We start from the raw sequence: 17,687 nt of genomic DNA, 5'->3' as shown, positions 1-17,687 counted from the left end.
TGGTTTGGTTGTGAGAGACCCAGGAGGAAGTGAGAGCCAAGAAGTCGGGAGGATGGTTCTGCTGAGGCAGACTTTAAATCTGTGACCGAGACCCCTGTCCTCCACCTTCCAAGCGCTTACTGGGTGTTTTTCAGGCAAGAAGAACAGAAGACAGGGATTGGAGAGCTCCATTCCTTCCCTGCCCATGACCGATATGATTGCCCTGTAGTTCCTCTCTGCCGTTTTTGCCCTGTATGGATGACTCAGCCAAGGGCAGCACATTCTGGAAGTTTCCTCCACACCACGTCGGGGCAGGTGCGGTCAGGTGGAGAGAACTACGCTCAGGGTCCATCCTGTCTGGGTGGCGCTGTGCCCTGACAGCCCTGTGATCTGGGACGTCAGCCCCCAGAGCCCCGAGCTCCTCCCCGGTGGGAGGGAGGCGATGGTCCTCCCCCCGACGATTTTGGGGAGCACGGGAAGGAACAGTGGACGCGGGGCCCGTCCATTCCCATCTCCTTAGCCGCTGTGGACCTCCTTCCTGGCCCATCACCACTATAGCTTTGGGCATTAGACGTACAGACCGTACTTCTTCCTGTTCTTGCGTTTTCCTCTTTGCCTTCGGTCTGTGCTGCTCATCCTGGCCTGGAGTTATCCTTGTCAAGGAAGATGTCCTGAGATGCGGGTGATGGTTTGCTTTTTTCCCCATCGCCCATTGTGTTAGTGTTTGCTGAAACCACGTGGGTCTCCTCTGAGCTCCAAGGTTCTTGGTCTTGGCACCTTGTCTGACCAGGCCAACTCGTCACCTCCCCCCGGCTCGTGGCTCTGTGTGGCGGCCGCGGGGCCAGACAGGAGGCCTGGTTCGAACCTGTCGCCTTTCTGCTTGCACGTGGGCCGCACCTGAAAACCCAGCGACCTATGGCTATCATCCACTCCTTCCCGCCGCTTTTGCTTCTCCAGGTGATAACTTTCAACTTTACAGACTGTGCTTAGTGCTTCGGTCTCTAGTTCGTGCGTTCATTTATCAATTCACATATTGCGGGCCTCCTACGTGTCAGGTCGGTAGTGGGACCGAGGACCTACTATGTTCCAAGAGCCAGAGATAGGAGAGTGGCCAGTGGCGCAGTGGGTAAGAGTCCGCCTGCCAGTGCAGGGGACACGGTCCTGGTCCTGGAAGGCCCCACAGGATGCAGGGCAGCTAAGCCTATGTGCCCGCAACTACTGAAGCCATCGCAGCCGGACCCTGCGCTTTGCAGCAAGAGAAGCTGCAGCAATGAAGAGTAGCCCCTGCTCGCCACAGCTAGAGAAATCTGCTTGCGGCAGCGAAGGCCCAGTACAACGAAACATTAATTAATTACATTTTAAAAAGATTGACCAGAAAAGAAAGTCTGTGCCCTTGGCCTCTGGCCTCACACCACGGTGGGGAGACCATGACAACGGAGAAGACCAGTGTCTCCATAACCTGATTTCAGGTAGTGACCACGTCTTATTCTCATCTGATGCTGACTTTCTTCCCTCTGCCTTTTTTTTTTTAACTTGAAGCTCTGTCTTTTGAAAAGCACAGTTCATTTCCACTGGCCTGAGGTACCATGCCGTCTCTAGATGGATCATCGTTTTTGCTAAGATGCTCTTCGACAGCCCTGTTCATGCTATTACACTTGGTCAGTTAGAATCGCAGGACCTCTGAGTCGGAGGCTGACTTCAGAAAGAGGGTGGCTCGTACAAGGTCACAGGGCCGCTCGGTGAGGAAGAAGCAGAGGAACGCCAGGCTGTGACTCCAAGTCTCCAGAGACTGGTGTCTTGGGCAGATGCCCTCACGGGTGGTCCTCCTCCTTTCAGACAACCTGGGTATGATCAGCTGTGACCCCTGTCAAGCAGCAGAAGCCTGGGGATGGCTGCAGGGGCCCGGAATCCAGACCACAGTCCCCAGGAGGCAATGGAGGCCTCCCGCTGGACGCTTGGGTTCTGTGTTCGGGCTCCTGGCACATCGGCTGCAATTTACGAAGCAGAGACGAGACATGAAGGTGAAGTGCCCGAGGGGACCTACATTTTTCAAAGGAAAAAAAAAAAGACTTAATTATATCTTTCAGAGGCACAGACACGCCGAGGAATACCAGCGGTGTCTGGGACCCGAAGCAGAAATGCCAAGGATGAGGATTTGGAAGATTAACACAGCTGAACTCAGCATCATGATCATGGCCTTTTTTTTTTTTTTCTGGGGCTCTTGAAAGTTAGGGAGGTGAACACCCCAGCAGGGAAGATGGACAAGGCAGGCATGCTGGAAAGAGCCTTTCCCTCTCTCCTGCATTTTGCTGCAGAAGTGGTCTTTCCACATAAAGCTGCTCCCGCTCAGAGCCTTCAGTGGCCCCTTCCCTTCAAGACAAAGGTTTGAGGGGCCCTCAAGGAGTAGGGTCCCTTCTTTCCTCCCCTCTCTCCTTCTCTTTTCTCTCTCTCCCTCTGCTTTCACCCCACTGGATAATTGTAACGGTGCTTCCCCTGTGTCCTGCCCCGGGCCCTGGGCTGGGGACAGTGGACAGAGATGAACGTGATATAGACCCTGCGTCCAAAGCGGGAGTCAACTGTGAAGGTTCCCTCGAGGGAGACCAGGTACCAGGTGACGCGGAGTGAGACTGGCGGGGCTTCATGAAAGAGGACACAGGCGGTCTAGCTGGTCCCCAGCGCCTGGCGCAGAGCGGATGCCAGCCACACAGCTGTAGAAGCAAGTGACGGATGTGGTTGGACCCCTGGTGGAGGTTCAGTTTCTAATGTCCGTGATGCCACGTTTGGGCAGCAAGGGTTTCTCTAGTTCCCTCTCTTGTTTCCCTGCCCCCGGAAGGTTGGTGGTGGTTCTGAAAGGACAGCGGTCTAGAATCGGTGGTGGTGAGGAAGCCAGGAGACCACTGCTCTGGGTTCCCAGTTCTGTGAGCCTGACAAGGTGCGAAGTCCCTGAGGAAGCCCTTTCCCACCTCCTTACCCTCCTCTGTCTGTCTTTCCCCAAGACTAACTCTGTTCCCAGAACTGACTGAAGCCTTCACACTTGGGGCCTCTGCACAGGTCCTACCTACCTTGGGCCTCCCTGGTGGCTCAGATGATAAAGAACTTGCCTGCAGTGTGGAATACCTGGGTTCTGTCCCTGGGTTGGGAAGATCCCCTGGGGAAGGAAATGGCAACCCACTCCAGTATCCTTGGCGAGAACTCCACTGACAGAGGAGCCTGGCTGCAGTCCGTGGGTCACAGAGTCGGACATGACTGAGCTACTGACACCTTCACCTTACTTGCCCTGTGGGCTCCTGCTTAGTCTTTTTTATTTAAACTCACTCACGTTTTGGCTGCGCTGGGCGTCTCACTGCCGTGGCTCCCCTTGCGGAGCACAAGCTGCAGGCCCGCGGGCTCTAGTATCTGCGGTGCATGGGCTTCCTTGCTCCATGGCATGTGGGGTCCTCTCCGCCCAGGCATCAAGCCAGTGTCTCTTGTATTGTGAGGCAGGTTCTTAACACTGGACCACCAGGGAAGCCCCCTCAGTTCAGTTCAGTCGCTCAGTCGTGTCTGACTCTTTGCGACCCCATGAATTGCAGCACGCCAGGCCTCCCTGTCCATCACCAACTCCCGGAGTTCACTCAGACTCACGTCCATTGAGTCCGTGATGCCATCCAGCCATCTCATCCTCTGTCATCCCCTTCTCCTCCTGCCCCCAATCCCTCCCAGCATCAGGGTCTTTTCCAATGAGTCAACTCTTCGCATGAGGTGGCCAAAGTACTAGAGTTTCAGCTTTAGCATCATTCCTTCCAAGGAAATCCCAGGGCTGATCTCCTTCAGAATGGACTGGTTGGATCTCCTTGCAGTCCAAGGGACTCTCAAGAGTCTTCTCCAACACCACAGTTCAAAAGCATCAATTCTTCGGCACTCAGCCTTCTTCACAGTCCAACTCTCACATCCATACATGACCACAGGAAAAACCATACTTAGTATTTAAAATCCAATTTGAAGTAGAATCTTCCTTAAACTTCCCTTGTGCAGAATGGCCTCTATTGCATGGATGGATGGATGACTGATGAATGGGTGTATAGATGAATGATGAATGGATGGGTGATTGGATGGGAGGGTGGGTGGATGGGTGATTGGATGGGCGGGTGGGTGGATGGGTGATTGGATGGGCGGGTGGATGGATGGGTGATTGGATGGGCGGGTGGATGGATGGATGGGAAAGCTGTGAAGAAAGAAGTGATATTGGGAGAAAGTCTAGGTTCAGTGAAGGTGAGGACCAGGAGGTGGATGTCAAGCTTAACCTGGGAATGAAGGGAGCATGTTCACTGAAATCAGAGCCCCCAGGAAGTGTGGCTAGGCTGAAGAAGAAATATGGTCAGATCCACAGAGTGGGTGTGGCCTGGGGTGTGGACCCCAGGCCACAGGAAAAGGATAGGGTGGCTGGCCCCCTGAGCACCTGCTATGTCACTGCCAAAACGCCTTGTTTAATCCTTGCAGATGCCCGTGTCTTCCACCTCAGTTGTTCTCTCGTTAAATGCAAAGATCCTGAGACAATCCAGGCCCTGAGTGTGACCTACATCTGAAGTTCAGCCTTCTGCTCCCTCTTCCCCTTCTCAACGCCCTTCTTCTCTAAAGCAGCTCTTAGCTTCCTTTAGTGGTTTGTTTGGCCTTTTAGCTGTTCACAGTCAGAACACTTAGCCAACAGCATGACATTCTGGTCTTTAGGCATCATAGAAACTAAACCTCATGAAGTGCCCTAACAGTACATATTGAGATTTAAATATATTTTCTATACATCCAGAGCTTTCCTTTCTCATCAGTGTTTAAGGCAATCTAATAAAAATATTCAGCATTTGCTCTATTTTGCAATCATGGAGGAATTCGGTCCTACTTGAACTGAAATTCATATTACACTGGAATGCTGTGGAGCTTTATGGTATCCAGCGCTTATTTCTGAGGGGGAAGCAGCAGATGGCCTTGTGATGGTTTTGTTTCTGACTCTGAAGATGGCCGTTTAATCCCTGTTTCACAGAGGAGGAAGTGGGGACTCAAAATTTCAGTAACCAACCTGGGATCATGCTGCTGACTGAGGTCAGCTGGACTCAAACCTTGTGTCCTGAAAGGGCTTCCCTTGTGGCGTAGACAGTAAAGAATCTGCCTGCAATGCAGGGGATTCAGGTTCAATCCCTGGGTCGGGAAGATCCGGTGGAGAAGGGAATGGCTACTCACTGCAGTATTCTTGCCTGGAGAAATCCATGGACAGAGGAGCCTGGCGGGTTACAGTCCATGGGGTTGCAAAGAGTCAGACAAGATTGAGCAACTAACAACAACAATATATACTTTGTGTTTATAATAATTAAACTATATATATATTTATATGTGTGTGTGCTGTGTGTGTGCTAAGTCACTTCAGTCGTGTCTGACTCTTTGCAACTGTATGGACTGCAGCCCGCCAGGCTCCTCTGTCCATGGGATTCTCCAAGCAAGAATACTGGAGTGGGCTGCCATGCCCTCCTCCAGAGCCTCTTCCCAACCCAGGGATTGAACCCACATCTTTTTGCATCTCCTGCATTGGCAGGTGGGTTCCTTACTGCTTGCCCCACCTGGGAAGCCCATATATTTACATATCATATATTAATTATATGATATTGAAAGGGCTACAGTCCATAGAGTCGCAAAGAGTCAGACACGACTGAAGCAACTTAGTGTGCGTGCACAGACACACACACACACACACACACACAGTATAATGATAATAGAAATAAATACATGTCTGATCATAGCTTGCAGAAGTGTTCCCTCCACCTCGCTGCTCTCTGTCCTAAGCTAGCTCTCAGGCTTATGAGCCTCTCACCTCTTCCCTTCAAGCCCCCTGAGTCCCTCTGAGCACTGTCCCAGGGATGGGTGCAGGTAACCCAGGCCACTGAGGCTGGTGGGCGCCAGTGGCGGTCTCCGGCCCGGGGAGAGGAGACGGTCACGCTGGTGAGGGACAGGAGAGTCTGGGGCCGTGCTCACCACAGGGACCATGGGCAAACTGAGGGTGGTGACAAGCCCCCGTCTTTAGCCGCGAGCTGACGATGTTCGTGGGCGTTCAGACAGGACAGAGCTGGGATGTCATCACCAGGCAGGGGCAGAGAAAGGGTGCTGCCAGCCCACCGAAGCTCCTGCTTACCTTCCATCAGGGCCAGAGCCTTGTTTGCTTAGAATAGCCTGGAATTCCACCCCACTGCTGGGCACCTTTGAAACACAAGCCCAGGGAGTGAAAGGGGATGGCCTGCCCAAATCCCCTTCCTGACCGTGAACTTGGTGGTCTTGATCGAGAACCGGCCACGGGTGCCAAAGGCCTTGGGCCCCTTTAGACCCCCCAGAGCCCTCACTGATCTCAGCGTGGGTGTGAAGGGCCACGCTGGGTGCACATTTCCCAAGTCAGTGGCAGTGCTGTTGTACAAACCAGCCTGCAGTCAGCAGTTGGACACAGCAAACAATCTGCGTTCTGGCTGGTTCTCAGGCTCCAGGGTGTTGTTTGCAGACAGCCCTGCAGTGATGGGTGGTTCTTGAGCCTGCCTTCAGTGACGTCACGTTGGGCTTGGAAATTGTCATATGGCACGACCATACAACCAGCTGCTCCAGCACACTCCTGTGCCACACAGCTTTGGGAAAGTCCTAATATCAGAGCCGGGGCGATGGAAGAGGGTCCCTCCTAAATGTCAATAGCTGCAGGGGTGGCACCTGCTCTGTGCCAGGCGCGGGGATCTGCAGGGAGAGAGCCATTTCCTCCAGGAAGCCTTTGCTGACTCCCCCGCCTCTCTCACCTCCATCCTCAGCCCCGCTGGACAGTGTGCAGACTTCTGTCAGAGCATGGCACTCACCTAGGTCCACCACCGACTTTGAAACCAGGGTTCTGTTTGTTTTCTCGGCACCACCATGAACAGCACCTGGTACCCATTGAGGAATGTGTGAACACGTGCAGAAGTGAGGCAGTGAGCCCGCCTGTCCGGCAGGGAGGTGGCCCTGCAGCCCTGGAGCTCACACCTTGGTGGACACCGAGCTGGGGGTGGGGGGGTTGGGACCAGTCAGTGCAAAGCACAGGCTCACGTGGCATCATCTGCTTGCTGAGGAATCTGAGGCCCCGAGAGGGTGGTGGGCTCTCCACATCCAGCCAGGAGGAGAGCGTCTGGTCCCTGAGCGCAGGCCCGTTCTCTCCATGAGATGCTGGGTGCCCTGCGTGGGCAGGTGGCAACGTCAGGATCCGGCCTGGAGACATGGAACTTTCAGGGACAGGACACTTGGGGTTGTTCCTCCTCCACTGCGACTGAACTGAACTTACCCCCCCTTCCCTCTGAGCCCCGTCTGGGGAGGCCACCATCATGGCCTTTGCCGGGTCCCTACACTGGTCCAGGCAGACCTCCCTGCCTCCTCCCAGTAGCTTTACACGGCAGGCTTCTGCTTCCCTGGACAGACACCTGTCTCCCCCGTGCCATCTGTCCTTCTGATTGCCCTGACCCATCTCTGCTGCTCAAGCTGGACTCGAGCTGCTTCTTGCTCACCATGAACACTGGGCCAAGGGTTCAGGTGTCACCCTTCAAAAAAGAGGTGTAGAGAAAGAAGGACCCAGGAGTGTGTCCCATAGGGAACCGGGACCTCTCTGCTCGGATAAAGGGTTTCCAGGCCCCCGGGACAGTCCTCAACGTGAGAAACTGGGGGAAGAGGCTCACGCATGCTTTGTTTCTTCCCATGGGTCACAAGTGGGCACAGTGGGTTAGGAGAGAGGGGAACGGGTGTCTTCTGGGCATCTGCTCCATGCCAGGCCCTTTATCTAGACTCTAAAGTTTTTGGTTAGGTAGACGGTGGTAGAGGAGGAAACCAGGCTCACAGAAAAGGAGCTGGCATGGAGCCTAAGGCAAGGGCTCCAAAGCCCGCGCGCACAGACTCACTCACGGTGCGAGCTGCACACAGCGGACAGGCTGCAGTGAGCCCGCTCTCACTCATCCCTAGGGATGGTGGCAGAGCCCGGGGGTGACCCCTTGGAGGGAGGTGCAGGCACCTGGCTCAGGCGGGATTTGATGAGCTCCTGCAGCTCTGAAATTCCCGGAGGGAAATCGTGTCCCCGGTCTCCACGTTGCTCCGGTCCCTGCTAACTCCCCAAACACCTTCTGCTCTCTCCCCAGGCGTTGTGCGCCAGGTGCGGCCCATCGTGGGCCCGTTCCACGCCGTCCTGAAGCTGGAGATGAACTACGTGGTCGGGGGTGTGGTGTCGCACCGGAATGTCGTCAACGTCCACATCTTCGTCTCTGAGTACTGGTTCTGAGCGGCCGGTTCGCAGCGCACCCAAGTCTGTGCCTCCGGGCCAAGTCGTTGCCCTGTGACGACGCCCTGCCCCCGTCTGTGCCACCCAGACGATCTCGGTTTTATGTGTTTGTTTGTAGTGTTAGGCCAACATGTACTAAGCTGGGCCAGGTGAATGAAGTCCATTTGCTGTCTTTTGGTGTTTAAATAATGAGTCCAATGACTTAACTGTTTGGTTGAAAACCTTGCTTCTCTTTTAACTCAAACGTTAAGTTTTGCTCCCTTTTCCCGTCTCTGGGCTGGGCGTTGCTAAACGACCAAGGTGGGGAGAAAAAAACAGTTTTCAAGGGGCAGCTAGGTCCAAATGGCAAGAGAAGACCAGTTCTTGCCCTGATTTTATGAAATTTTGACATTTGGTACTTTTTTTTTGCCAATCAAGTTTTGAATATGAAATTCTCAAGACACGGTTACCAAAGCAGAGCAGGTATAATAAATTCTGCCCAGAAGCAGCACGCCGCAGTGCCCCGGGGAGCCCTTCAAAGGTCAGTTACATTTGTGTGGAAACGGAAGATCCCCCGGTAAAGCCACAGCCTGTTAGGTTTGCGTGCAGCTCCAGTATTTCGCCAAAGCAGTCGCTGGGTTTTCTGCACCCTGCCTCCATCCTATATCATAGGTGGGAAAATAAACAGCTTTGTGAGCCTCCTGATGCTGTGTGCATGGGAATCTTTTAAGAGGGGCGGTCCTGTCTAGTCAAGGGTTTGCAGATATTCCCCAAGACCTTCTTAAAACCCTCCTGCCTCCCAAGGCTCTGGGGTGGGGCCCAGCCTATGTATTGGGAAAGCCTCCAACCCACATCATTTCTGACAGCTTGCCACCCCACCTCCCCACCCCCCTGTCCCCAGGAAGTGTGGCTCAAGCACACTCCGCGCCCCAGGCTTGGCCCAGCAGGCGCATCACGGAGCTCTGCTGGTGGTGTCTCTCGTGGACTTTCTGATCCCCTCTAGAAGCTGCCAGGGGGAGATGAGGCTTCTCTTTCGTGGGAAGGAGAGACCACCCCATGCCCTGAATCCCCCTGCACTCAGCAGCCTGTGCTTCATTTATTCCTCCTGGAAACCCACCCACGTGGGTGTCATTGTGCCCGATTTAGAGACAAGCAAACCGGGCTCAGGGCTTGTCTGGTGGCTCAGCAGTAAAGAACCCGCCTGCCAGTGCAGGAGACCCAGGCTCGATCCCTGGGTCAGGAAGATCCCCTGGAGAAAGGAGTGGCTACCACTCCAGTACTCTTGCCTGGAAAATCCCGTGGACAGAGGAGCCTGGCGGGCTACAATTCATGGGGTCAGAAAAGAGTGGGACACGACTTAGCAACTGAACAAGAACGACAACTGAACAACAACAGAACTGGGCTCAGAGAGGAATCAACCACCCAAAGTCACACGGCTTTGTAGAGCCAAAGAAGGGATTCAGACTGAGTTTATCAGATTCCAAACTCCATTCCTCTCTAAAACCCTGTGTCAGAAGAGACGTGGGAATTGGGCTCAGAGAAGAATCAACCACCCAAAGTCACACGGCTTTGTAGAGCCAAAGGGATTCAGACTCAGTTTATCAGATTCCAAACTCCATTCCTCTCTCAAAGCCTGTGTCAGAAGAGATGTGGGAATTGGGCTCAGAGAGGAATCCACCACCCAAAGTCACACGGCTTTGTAGAGCCAAAGAAGGGATTCAGATTCCGTTCATCAGATTCCAAACTCCATCCTCTCTAAAAGCCCGTGTCAGAAGAGACGTGGACAGACTGGATTTATGGGGATCCTGGCACCACCTTTGGCATGGACAGTAGACCAAGGGCAGCACACGCCCCCAGGCCCCCGCTTGCATCTGCAGGAGTCAACAGCCGTGCCCTTGGTCTCCACGTACGTTCCCTCCAAGTCCCGCCCAGGCTTCACCCCATCTTCTTAGGCATCTCATTCATGCCTCAGGTCATCTCAGCAGCCGGAACCCTGTCACTGGCCACGCTCTCAGCCCCGCAGTGGGATTGCAGCATGGCCGGTGTCTGATAACTCGAGCATGTCCAACTCTCAAACCTTTGGGAACTCCCAGCGTTTGTGAGGCCACTCATTTGGGGCACTCGTCCACTAAAGCCAGCCAGGCCTGGACCAGCCTGTCACATCTTGGCAGGAAGGGAAAGAACCAGTGTAGGGCTGGGCTGTCCTGGAGTCAGGTCCAGGGATGAGGAGGGTGAGGGGACATCTGAGCAGCTCTCGGTGCCTGTGAACTGGGGTCTGGGCAGGGAAGGGGAGGGTGCCTGGTGTCTGATCACAGGAACGAGGTGGGAATGGAAGGGCTACATGGGTTCTGGTTCCCATCTGCAGCTTTCAGGGCAAGGCTGCAGAAGCCAGGAAGTTCTGAGCTCAGGCCCTGGGAGAGGCGGGTTTCCAGGAGCCTCTTCCTTCTGAGGACTGGGTGGAGTGGGGTGGGAAGACGTAGTGCTGGGTCATTCTGGGAAAGGGCCTTCCCCATGCTCCTGATAGAGTTAGGGTGAGAGGTGCCATTGGTGAACAGAACCAAGCCTCCTACTGTTGATTGGCTCTCAGATGAGCACATGACCTAAGCTGGCCAATCAGATCTTCCTGACGGAGGGCAGAGGGGCACGGGAAAGGGCAGAGGAGAGGTGGTGAGGTCCCCAGCTGTGGGGTAGAAAAGCGGAGGGGGAAAGGGAAGGGAGTCTGGGTCCTGTCTGACTCAGAGAGCCAGAGGGGCCGGGTCTGACCTTCACCTTGGCGGGAGCCAGCTGCCTGAGTCACTACCACCTGCCAAGCCTCAGTTTCTGCATCTGCAAAGTGGAGCCAGGAAACCCTGCTCAGCTGCCTGGCTTCCCAATGGCAGTGAGGAGCCTGGAGGTGATGGGGGCAGAAGGGCTTTGCAACAGTGAAGTTCTGTGTGCCTGTAGGAGACCTTATCATCAAACAAACGTCCTTAGAGGTAACGATGGTGATAGTGATAACTATTGCCACTGTGTCAAGCCACAGGAATGTCCTGAAGCCAGGCATCTTTTTAGTTCTGCATTTCCGTTTCTTACTCCTTTGTGAGACATTCGGTTAGGGATGGTTCTCTATATTACACACGAGCCTGATTTTTCATATTTCATACTGTGCTCCAGGCTAGGCACCTGATGGACGGAAAAGCCTCCCATTATTCTTGCAAAGCAATGACTGTCAGCACCCAGTATCAGCTGGGTCAGGTTCCAGAAGGTCTCATCACAATATTCTCCAGAAGGCTGTGTCTGCTTTGAATAAAGGGAAACTACTCAACGTTCAGAGCAGCGCCGTGGCACACGGCAGGAGTGCCTGGGTCCCCTGGCGTCCTGGAGGGACCAGTGTTAAGGCTGAACCTCTTCATCCTGGAAGTGGAGTGAGATGGAAGCAGCCTTTTGAATGATGTTTGAAGTCATAAGAGAGAACCATTGCAGAGCTTTTACAGTATGGCCTAGGGGAAGTCTGGTGACAGTCCCCGTGACTTCTTGTAATTACATTAGTCTGTTGGAGATCTGTTATGGGCCAGGAATACCTCTGTAATGGTCCCCCGATACACACACACGCGCATGCACGCTTCACTCTCAACCCCTCTGCCAGGCCAGCTCAGGCCCATCTTCTGCCAAGAGGCCTCCTGCCAGCCTCACCCCCTGGGCTGGTCCTCTGCCCCCACCACTGATCTCCTGTCCGGCGCTCTTTCTGTTCCGGCACGTACCCACAGCTCTGCATGAAAGGCTCTCTTCCCCTAACATACTGGATCTGTGACTCTCACTTAAAAAAAACTTCCTATATAATTTTTAAAAATGCACTAGAGTACAGAGAAGTGAAGTGAAGTGAAAGGCGCTCAGTCATGTCCGACTCTTTGCAACCCCATGGACTGTCCGTAGAATTCTCCAGGCCAGAATACTGGAGTGGGTAGCCATTCCCTTCTCCAGGGGAGCTTCCCAACCCAGGGATCAAACCCAGGTCTCCCACACTGCAGGTGGATTCTTTACCAGCTGAGCCACCAGGGGAACCCAGAGTATACAAAACCTCTCGCCCCCATCACCCAGCTTCAACAGTTACTGACTCTCTGCCCATCTTCTTTCTGCCCCTGCACCCCTCACCTGCGCCTGCCAACTCCTCTTCTTTTGCAGGAGTATTTTTTAAAGTAAACCTTATTTTTAGAGCAATTTCAGATTGACAGAAAAATTATGAAGATAGCTACAGTATACCCACCCCCCAGTTTCTCCATGTTAATATTTTACTTTCACATGGTACATTTGTTACAATCAATGAACCCATGTTGTTGTTCAGTCGCTCAGTCATGTCCGGCTCTTTGTGACCCCAGGGACTGCAGCACTCCAGGCCTGCCTGTCCCACGCCATCTCCCAGAGTTTGCCCACATTCACCTTCATTGCATCTCATGAGATGCCGTCCAGCCATCTCATCCTCTGACGCCCTCTTCTCCTTCTGCCCTCGATCTTTCCCAGCATCAGGGAAAGATAATGAACCCACGTTGACACATTATTATTAACTAAAATACATCCTTTTTTCTGGTTTCCTTAGTTCGTGCCTAACACCCATTTGCTGTCCCAGGACCCCACCCAGGATCCCATGTATAGTCATCCTGCCTCCTTAGCTCCTCTGGGCTGTGACGGTTTCTCAGACTTGCCTTGTTTTCGATGACCTAGGCAGTGTTGCGGAGGACTGAGCGGGGGTCGGGGGGTTGTTAGGTTTCAGCTGATGTTTTTCTCGGGATTAGACTGGGTTCATGGGTGTTGAGGGGATGGCCACAGAGGTGAAGTGCCCATCCCATGCCATCATGTGTTGGCACGTGTGACATGACTGACCCCTGTGACACTGCCCTTGGCTGCCTGGCAGAGATGTGCCTCCCAGGCTTCCTCACTGTGAAGTCCCCCTCCCCTCATCAGCCCTGGACTCTGGGACGCGCTCACTACGCACAAGGCAGCCTGAGGGACTTACTCTCCAGCATCTTGAGGGCTGAGTGCAGGAAGACTTTCAAGCAAATCCCAGATACCACGTGCTTCATGTTTCAAAATCGTTGATGCTCTCAAAATATGCATCTCTAAAGATAAGGACTTTTTACCACCACACCCATTATACCTCACCATATTCACAATGAGTCCTTAATATTTTCTAATAAGTAGCTTATATTTCTAATTCAGCTCAACAAGCATTTAGTAAGATAGGTATAAGGACCCCAGGAAGGATGCAAAGATAAGGAAGATGCAACCCCTGCTCCCTGGGGATGGGGGCAAAATAGAAGGCAGTTATTTCCTTAACACGTGTGGCTCAGCAGGTGAAGAATCTTCCTGCAATGCGGGAGACCCGGGTTCGATCCCTGGGTCGGGAAGATCCCCTGGAGAAGGGAATGGCTACCCACTCCAGTGTTCTGGCCCGGAGAATCCCATGGACGGTATAGTCCATGGCGTTGCAGGGAGTCGGACATGACTGAGCGCCTTTCACCTCACATTTCCTTAGCAGGAGGAAGTTTTCATTTACCAAAGGATTCACTTTGGGGCTGTTTCACAAAACCAGCCTCCCCTTTGTGCGCCTGGTTTACCCAAAAGTAGACTTGTCCCTTTTGATCCTTCAAGTCTCAGCCCAAACGCACCTCCCAGAGTTGAGGCTTCTCTTGGACTCCAACCACCCAGGGCCCACACTCCCTCCTACAACATGGGATTCTTTCTTTTAACATTTTATTAATTTTTTACAAATTAACAAATTATTTATTTATTTGGCTACCCCAGGTCTTAGGTGCAGCGCATGGGGTCTTTAATTGCAGCATGTGAATTCTTAGTTGTGACTTGTGGGATCTAGTCCCTGACCAGGGATTGAACCCCAGCCCCCTGCATTGGGAGCTCAGAGTCTTAGCCACTGGACCACCAGTGTGTTTAGTCACTTCAGCCGTGTCCAACTGTCTGTGACCCCATGGACCATGGCCTGACAGGCTCCTCTGTCCATAGGATTCTCCAGGCAAGAATATAGGACTGGGTTGCCATTTCCTTCTCCAATTAGACCACTAGGGAAGTCCCTATAACACATATTTCAAACGCACACCCCAAATGGTCCCAAGACTGCCTGACCTGGGGCCCCAGATGTGGTCACCTGGTTCCGAGCAGGGCTCTGGATCATTCCTAGGCCAGGTGGTCAGAGCCAGGAACAATAGCCCAGGCAGGAGGGGTAAGGGGAATAGCCTGATTGGGAACCTCTATGCACTGCCCCCAAGGCTGGATGGAGTAGGGAGGCTGGAGGGCAGGGGGGAGGCTGGAGGGCAGGTAGGAGGCTGGGCAAAGGCCAGCCGGAGGGAAGGACAACTCCCCACCCCCACCCAACTCTGGTGAATGAAATCACATTTAAAGTTAGAAGGTACTATTTATGTATGTGCAGGCAATTGAACAGCATCCCCCAAAAGATGTGTTCAAGTCCGAACACCAAGTCCCTGGAAATGTCCCCTTTGGAAACGGAATCTTGGCAGGTGTGATCAAGTTGAGAATCTCAGGATGAACACATCCTGGATTTGGGGTGGGCTCTGAATCCAATGACTGGGGACTTCCTTTGTGGTCCAGTGGTTAAGACTCCACGCTTCCACTGCAGGGGGTGTGGGTGCAATTCCTGGTCTGGAACTAAGATCCTGCATGCATAGAGGCATGGTCAAAAGATTGAAACAAAACCCAGTGACTGATGTCTTATAAAGATAAGAAAGGGAAACTCGACACACAGATGTCCAGGAGAAGGCCTGGTGAAAATGAGGGAGGAGACTGGAGGGAGGTGTCCCCAGGCCAGAGATTGCTGATGGCGACCAAAGCGGGGAAGAGGAGGCCCCCGGAGACTCCAAAGGGAGCCAGCCCCACCCACACCCTGATTTCTGACCACCAGCCTCCACTGTGAGATAACATATTTGTCATTTTGAGTCACTAAGTTTGTGTTAATTTCTTACAGCATCTCTAGAAAACTGGTGCCGTGTGTGTGCGTGTGTGTGTGTGTGTACACATACATATATGTATGTGTGTGCATGCGTGCTAAGTCACTTCAGTCATGTGTGGCTCTTTACAACCCCCTGGACTGTAGCCCCCCAGGCTCCTCTGTCCATGGGATTCTCCAGGCAAGAGTACTGGAGTGGGGTACCACACCCTCCTCCAGGGCATCTTTCCTACCCAGGGATGGAACCCACGTCTTTATGTCTCCTAGCTTAGCAGGAGGGTTCTTTACCACTAGCGCCACCTCAGAAGCCCATGTGTATGTACGAAAGTGAAAGTGTTATTCACTCAGTTGTGTCCGACTCTGTGGCCCCGTGGACTGTAGCCCACCAGTCTCCTGTGTCCTGTCCATGAAATTCTCCAGGCAAGAACACCTCAGTGAGTTGCCTTTCCCTTCTCCAGGGGATCTTCCCGACCCAGGGATAAAACCCAGGTCTCCCATATTGCAGGCAGATTCTTTACCATCTGAGTCACCAGCGAACCCCAATATATATATTTTTAATTCCTGCTCAGTAACATGTCTTCCCAGGTGGGCCTAATGGTAAAGAGCCTGCCTGCCTATGCAGAAAATGTAAGAGACCCAGGTTCGATCCCTGGGTTGGGAAGATCCCCTGGAGAAGAGAATGGCTCCCTACTCCAGTATTCTTGCCTGGAGAATTCCAGGGACAGAGGAGCCTGGTGGGCTACAGTCCACAGGGTCACAAAGAATTGGACACGACTGAGCGACTTAGCATGCAGTAAATGTGGTTCATTGCTTTCTTGGAGAACGCAGATAGTGAATGAATACTGTTAGAGTTGATTTGCAATGCTGTGTGAGTTTCAGCTGTACAGCCTTTCTCACATTTTTCAAATTACGGCCCACTGGAGTGGAGATGCGTGCTCCCTTGGTCTCGAGCACACCAGCCCCATCAGGACGGCCTGTTTCCCTGGGAACTGGTGCCAGAAGGGCAGCACGGAGCACAGGAATCATCAGCTCGACATAATGGTCCACCAAAGTCCAGCATCCTGAGTGACAGCAGGTGGCACTGAAGACCAAAGTGCCCCTGTGTTCCCTTTGGACATTTCCGCTGTGATTCACGGTGTCCACTGCAAGTTCAAGGTGTCACCGTTCAATTATTAAACATGACGGGGCGTTTGGAGGCTTTGACGCACGGTGGTGAGCAATCTGTCTTTAACACAGCCGCCTTATTAATATGTGTGGCAGCTCCTGCATGAATCAGTGCCATTTAACTAGGCAATGGCATTATAATCACCCATGAAATTATGCATGGGAAGGTCAGTGGGACAAGTCAGACTGAAATGATTACTTTGACGATTAAAGCCTCCTGGACTTGGTCTCCCTGCAGATAAATGTCCCTCTGGCTTGTTCCCTGCTGATTTTCTGCAGAAACTCAAGAATCCAGAGCTATGACTCTGTGAGCCACCTTCCGGGTGGTGGTGCCACGTGAAATGAATGCAGGGCTCTTCCTAGTTAGAGCTGGTCAATAGATCATCCTAACTCCTATTTCTCCAACCGCCCTGACATCCAGTCCTGCTTCTTCCTGGTAATGTGTTCCTTCAGAGTAAAATACACTTGACCCCAACTCCTCCACCTCCTTGGCGAGGCCCTGAACCCCCTGGTCCCATTCCTTCCATCTACTTTCTTAAGTTTATCAATTGATTCATCCACTTCCCTCCCATTGGTGACTCATTTTACCCAAGTCTCCTCCCCTCTCTGTCTAAGCCTCCACACAGCTGCCAGGTCATCTTTTGGAGAAACCAGCTTGGATGGGAGCGCCTCCTGGTCTCCAGTCCTCAGGGCCTCTGACATCAACCTTGTACGGCTACGGGACCCTTCACCTTTGGGCCACACTCTTACTGCCCACCACTCCCCCCATCCACTCCACACAGGGTCCAGACACGCGGGCTCTGAGCCTCTGCACACGGGGATCCATTCACCTGGAATGACCTCCCCCGCCCTTCTCTGCGAGGTGCACTTCTCCTGACCCCACACGACCCAGCATGGGACGCCAACTGCTCTAGGTATACATCCAGAGGAGTCAAAAGCAGGGACCAAACAGATATTTGAACACAGGTGTTCAGAGCAGCACTGCTCATAATCTGCCAAAAGGTGGAGCCAACCCAAGTGTCCATCAGCAGATGAGCGGCTAAACCAAACGTGGTCTGCTCGCACAACGGGACATTATCCATAAGAGAGTGAAAGTTTGATACATGCGGCAACATGGATAGACCTTAAAAACAGTGTGCTTAATGAAATAAGCCAGACAGGGCACATATATTATATGATGCTATTAATAAGAGGTCCCTAGGGACTTCCCTGGTTGTCCAGTGGTTAAGATTTCACCTTCCAATGCAGGGGGTTCGGGTTTAATCCAGGGCCAGGGAACTAGATCCCACATGACCTACAGCCAAATATATATATAATATAATA

General features: G+C 52.9%; 1 protein-coding gene across 1 annotated transcript in view; it reads left to right on the top strand.

The window, feature by feature from the left end:
• FBLN1 (fibulin 1) overlaps window positions 1-8,953 on the top strand; it is an 81,510-nt gene extending 72,557 nt beyond the window's left edge. Inside the window, exon 17 of the mRNA XM_040234549.1 lies at window positions 8,130-8,953. Within this exon, the coding sequence (XP_040090483.1) occupies window positions 8,130-8,269 (140 nt within the window). The 3' untranslated portion in view covers window positions 8,270-8,953. The remainder of the gene's footprint in view (window positions 1-8,129) is intronic.
• The last annotated feature ends 8,734 nt before the right edge of the window (window positions 8,954-17,687 follow it).

The sequence above is a fragment of the Oryx dammah genome, unplaced genomic scaffold (genome assembly GCF_014754425.2).
Source record: "Oryx dammah isolate SB20612 unplaced genomic scaffold, SCBI_Odam_1.1 HiC_scaffold_29, whole genome shotgun sequence".
NCBI lineage: Eukaryota > Metazoa > Chordata > Mammalia > Artiodactyla > Bovidae > Oryx > Oryx dammah.
This window is presented reverse-complemented; position numbering and strand designations above follow the sequence as displayed.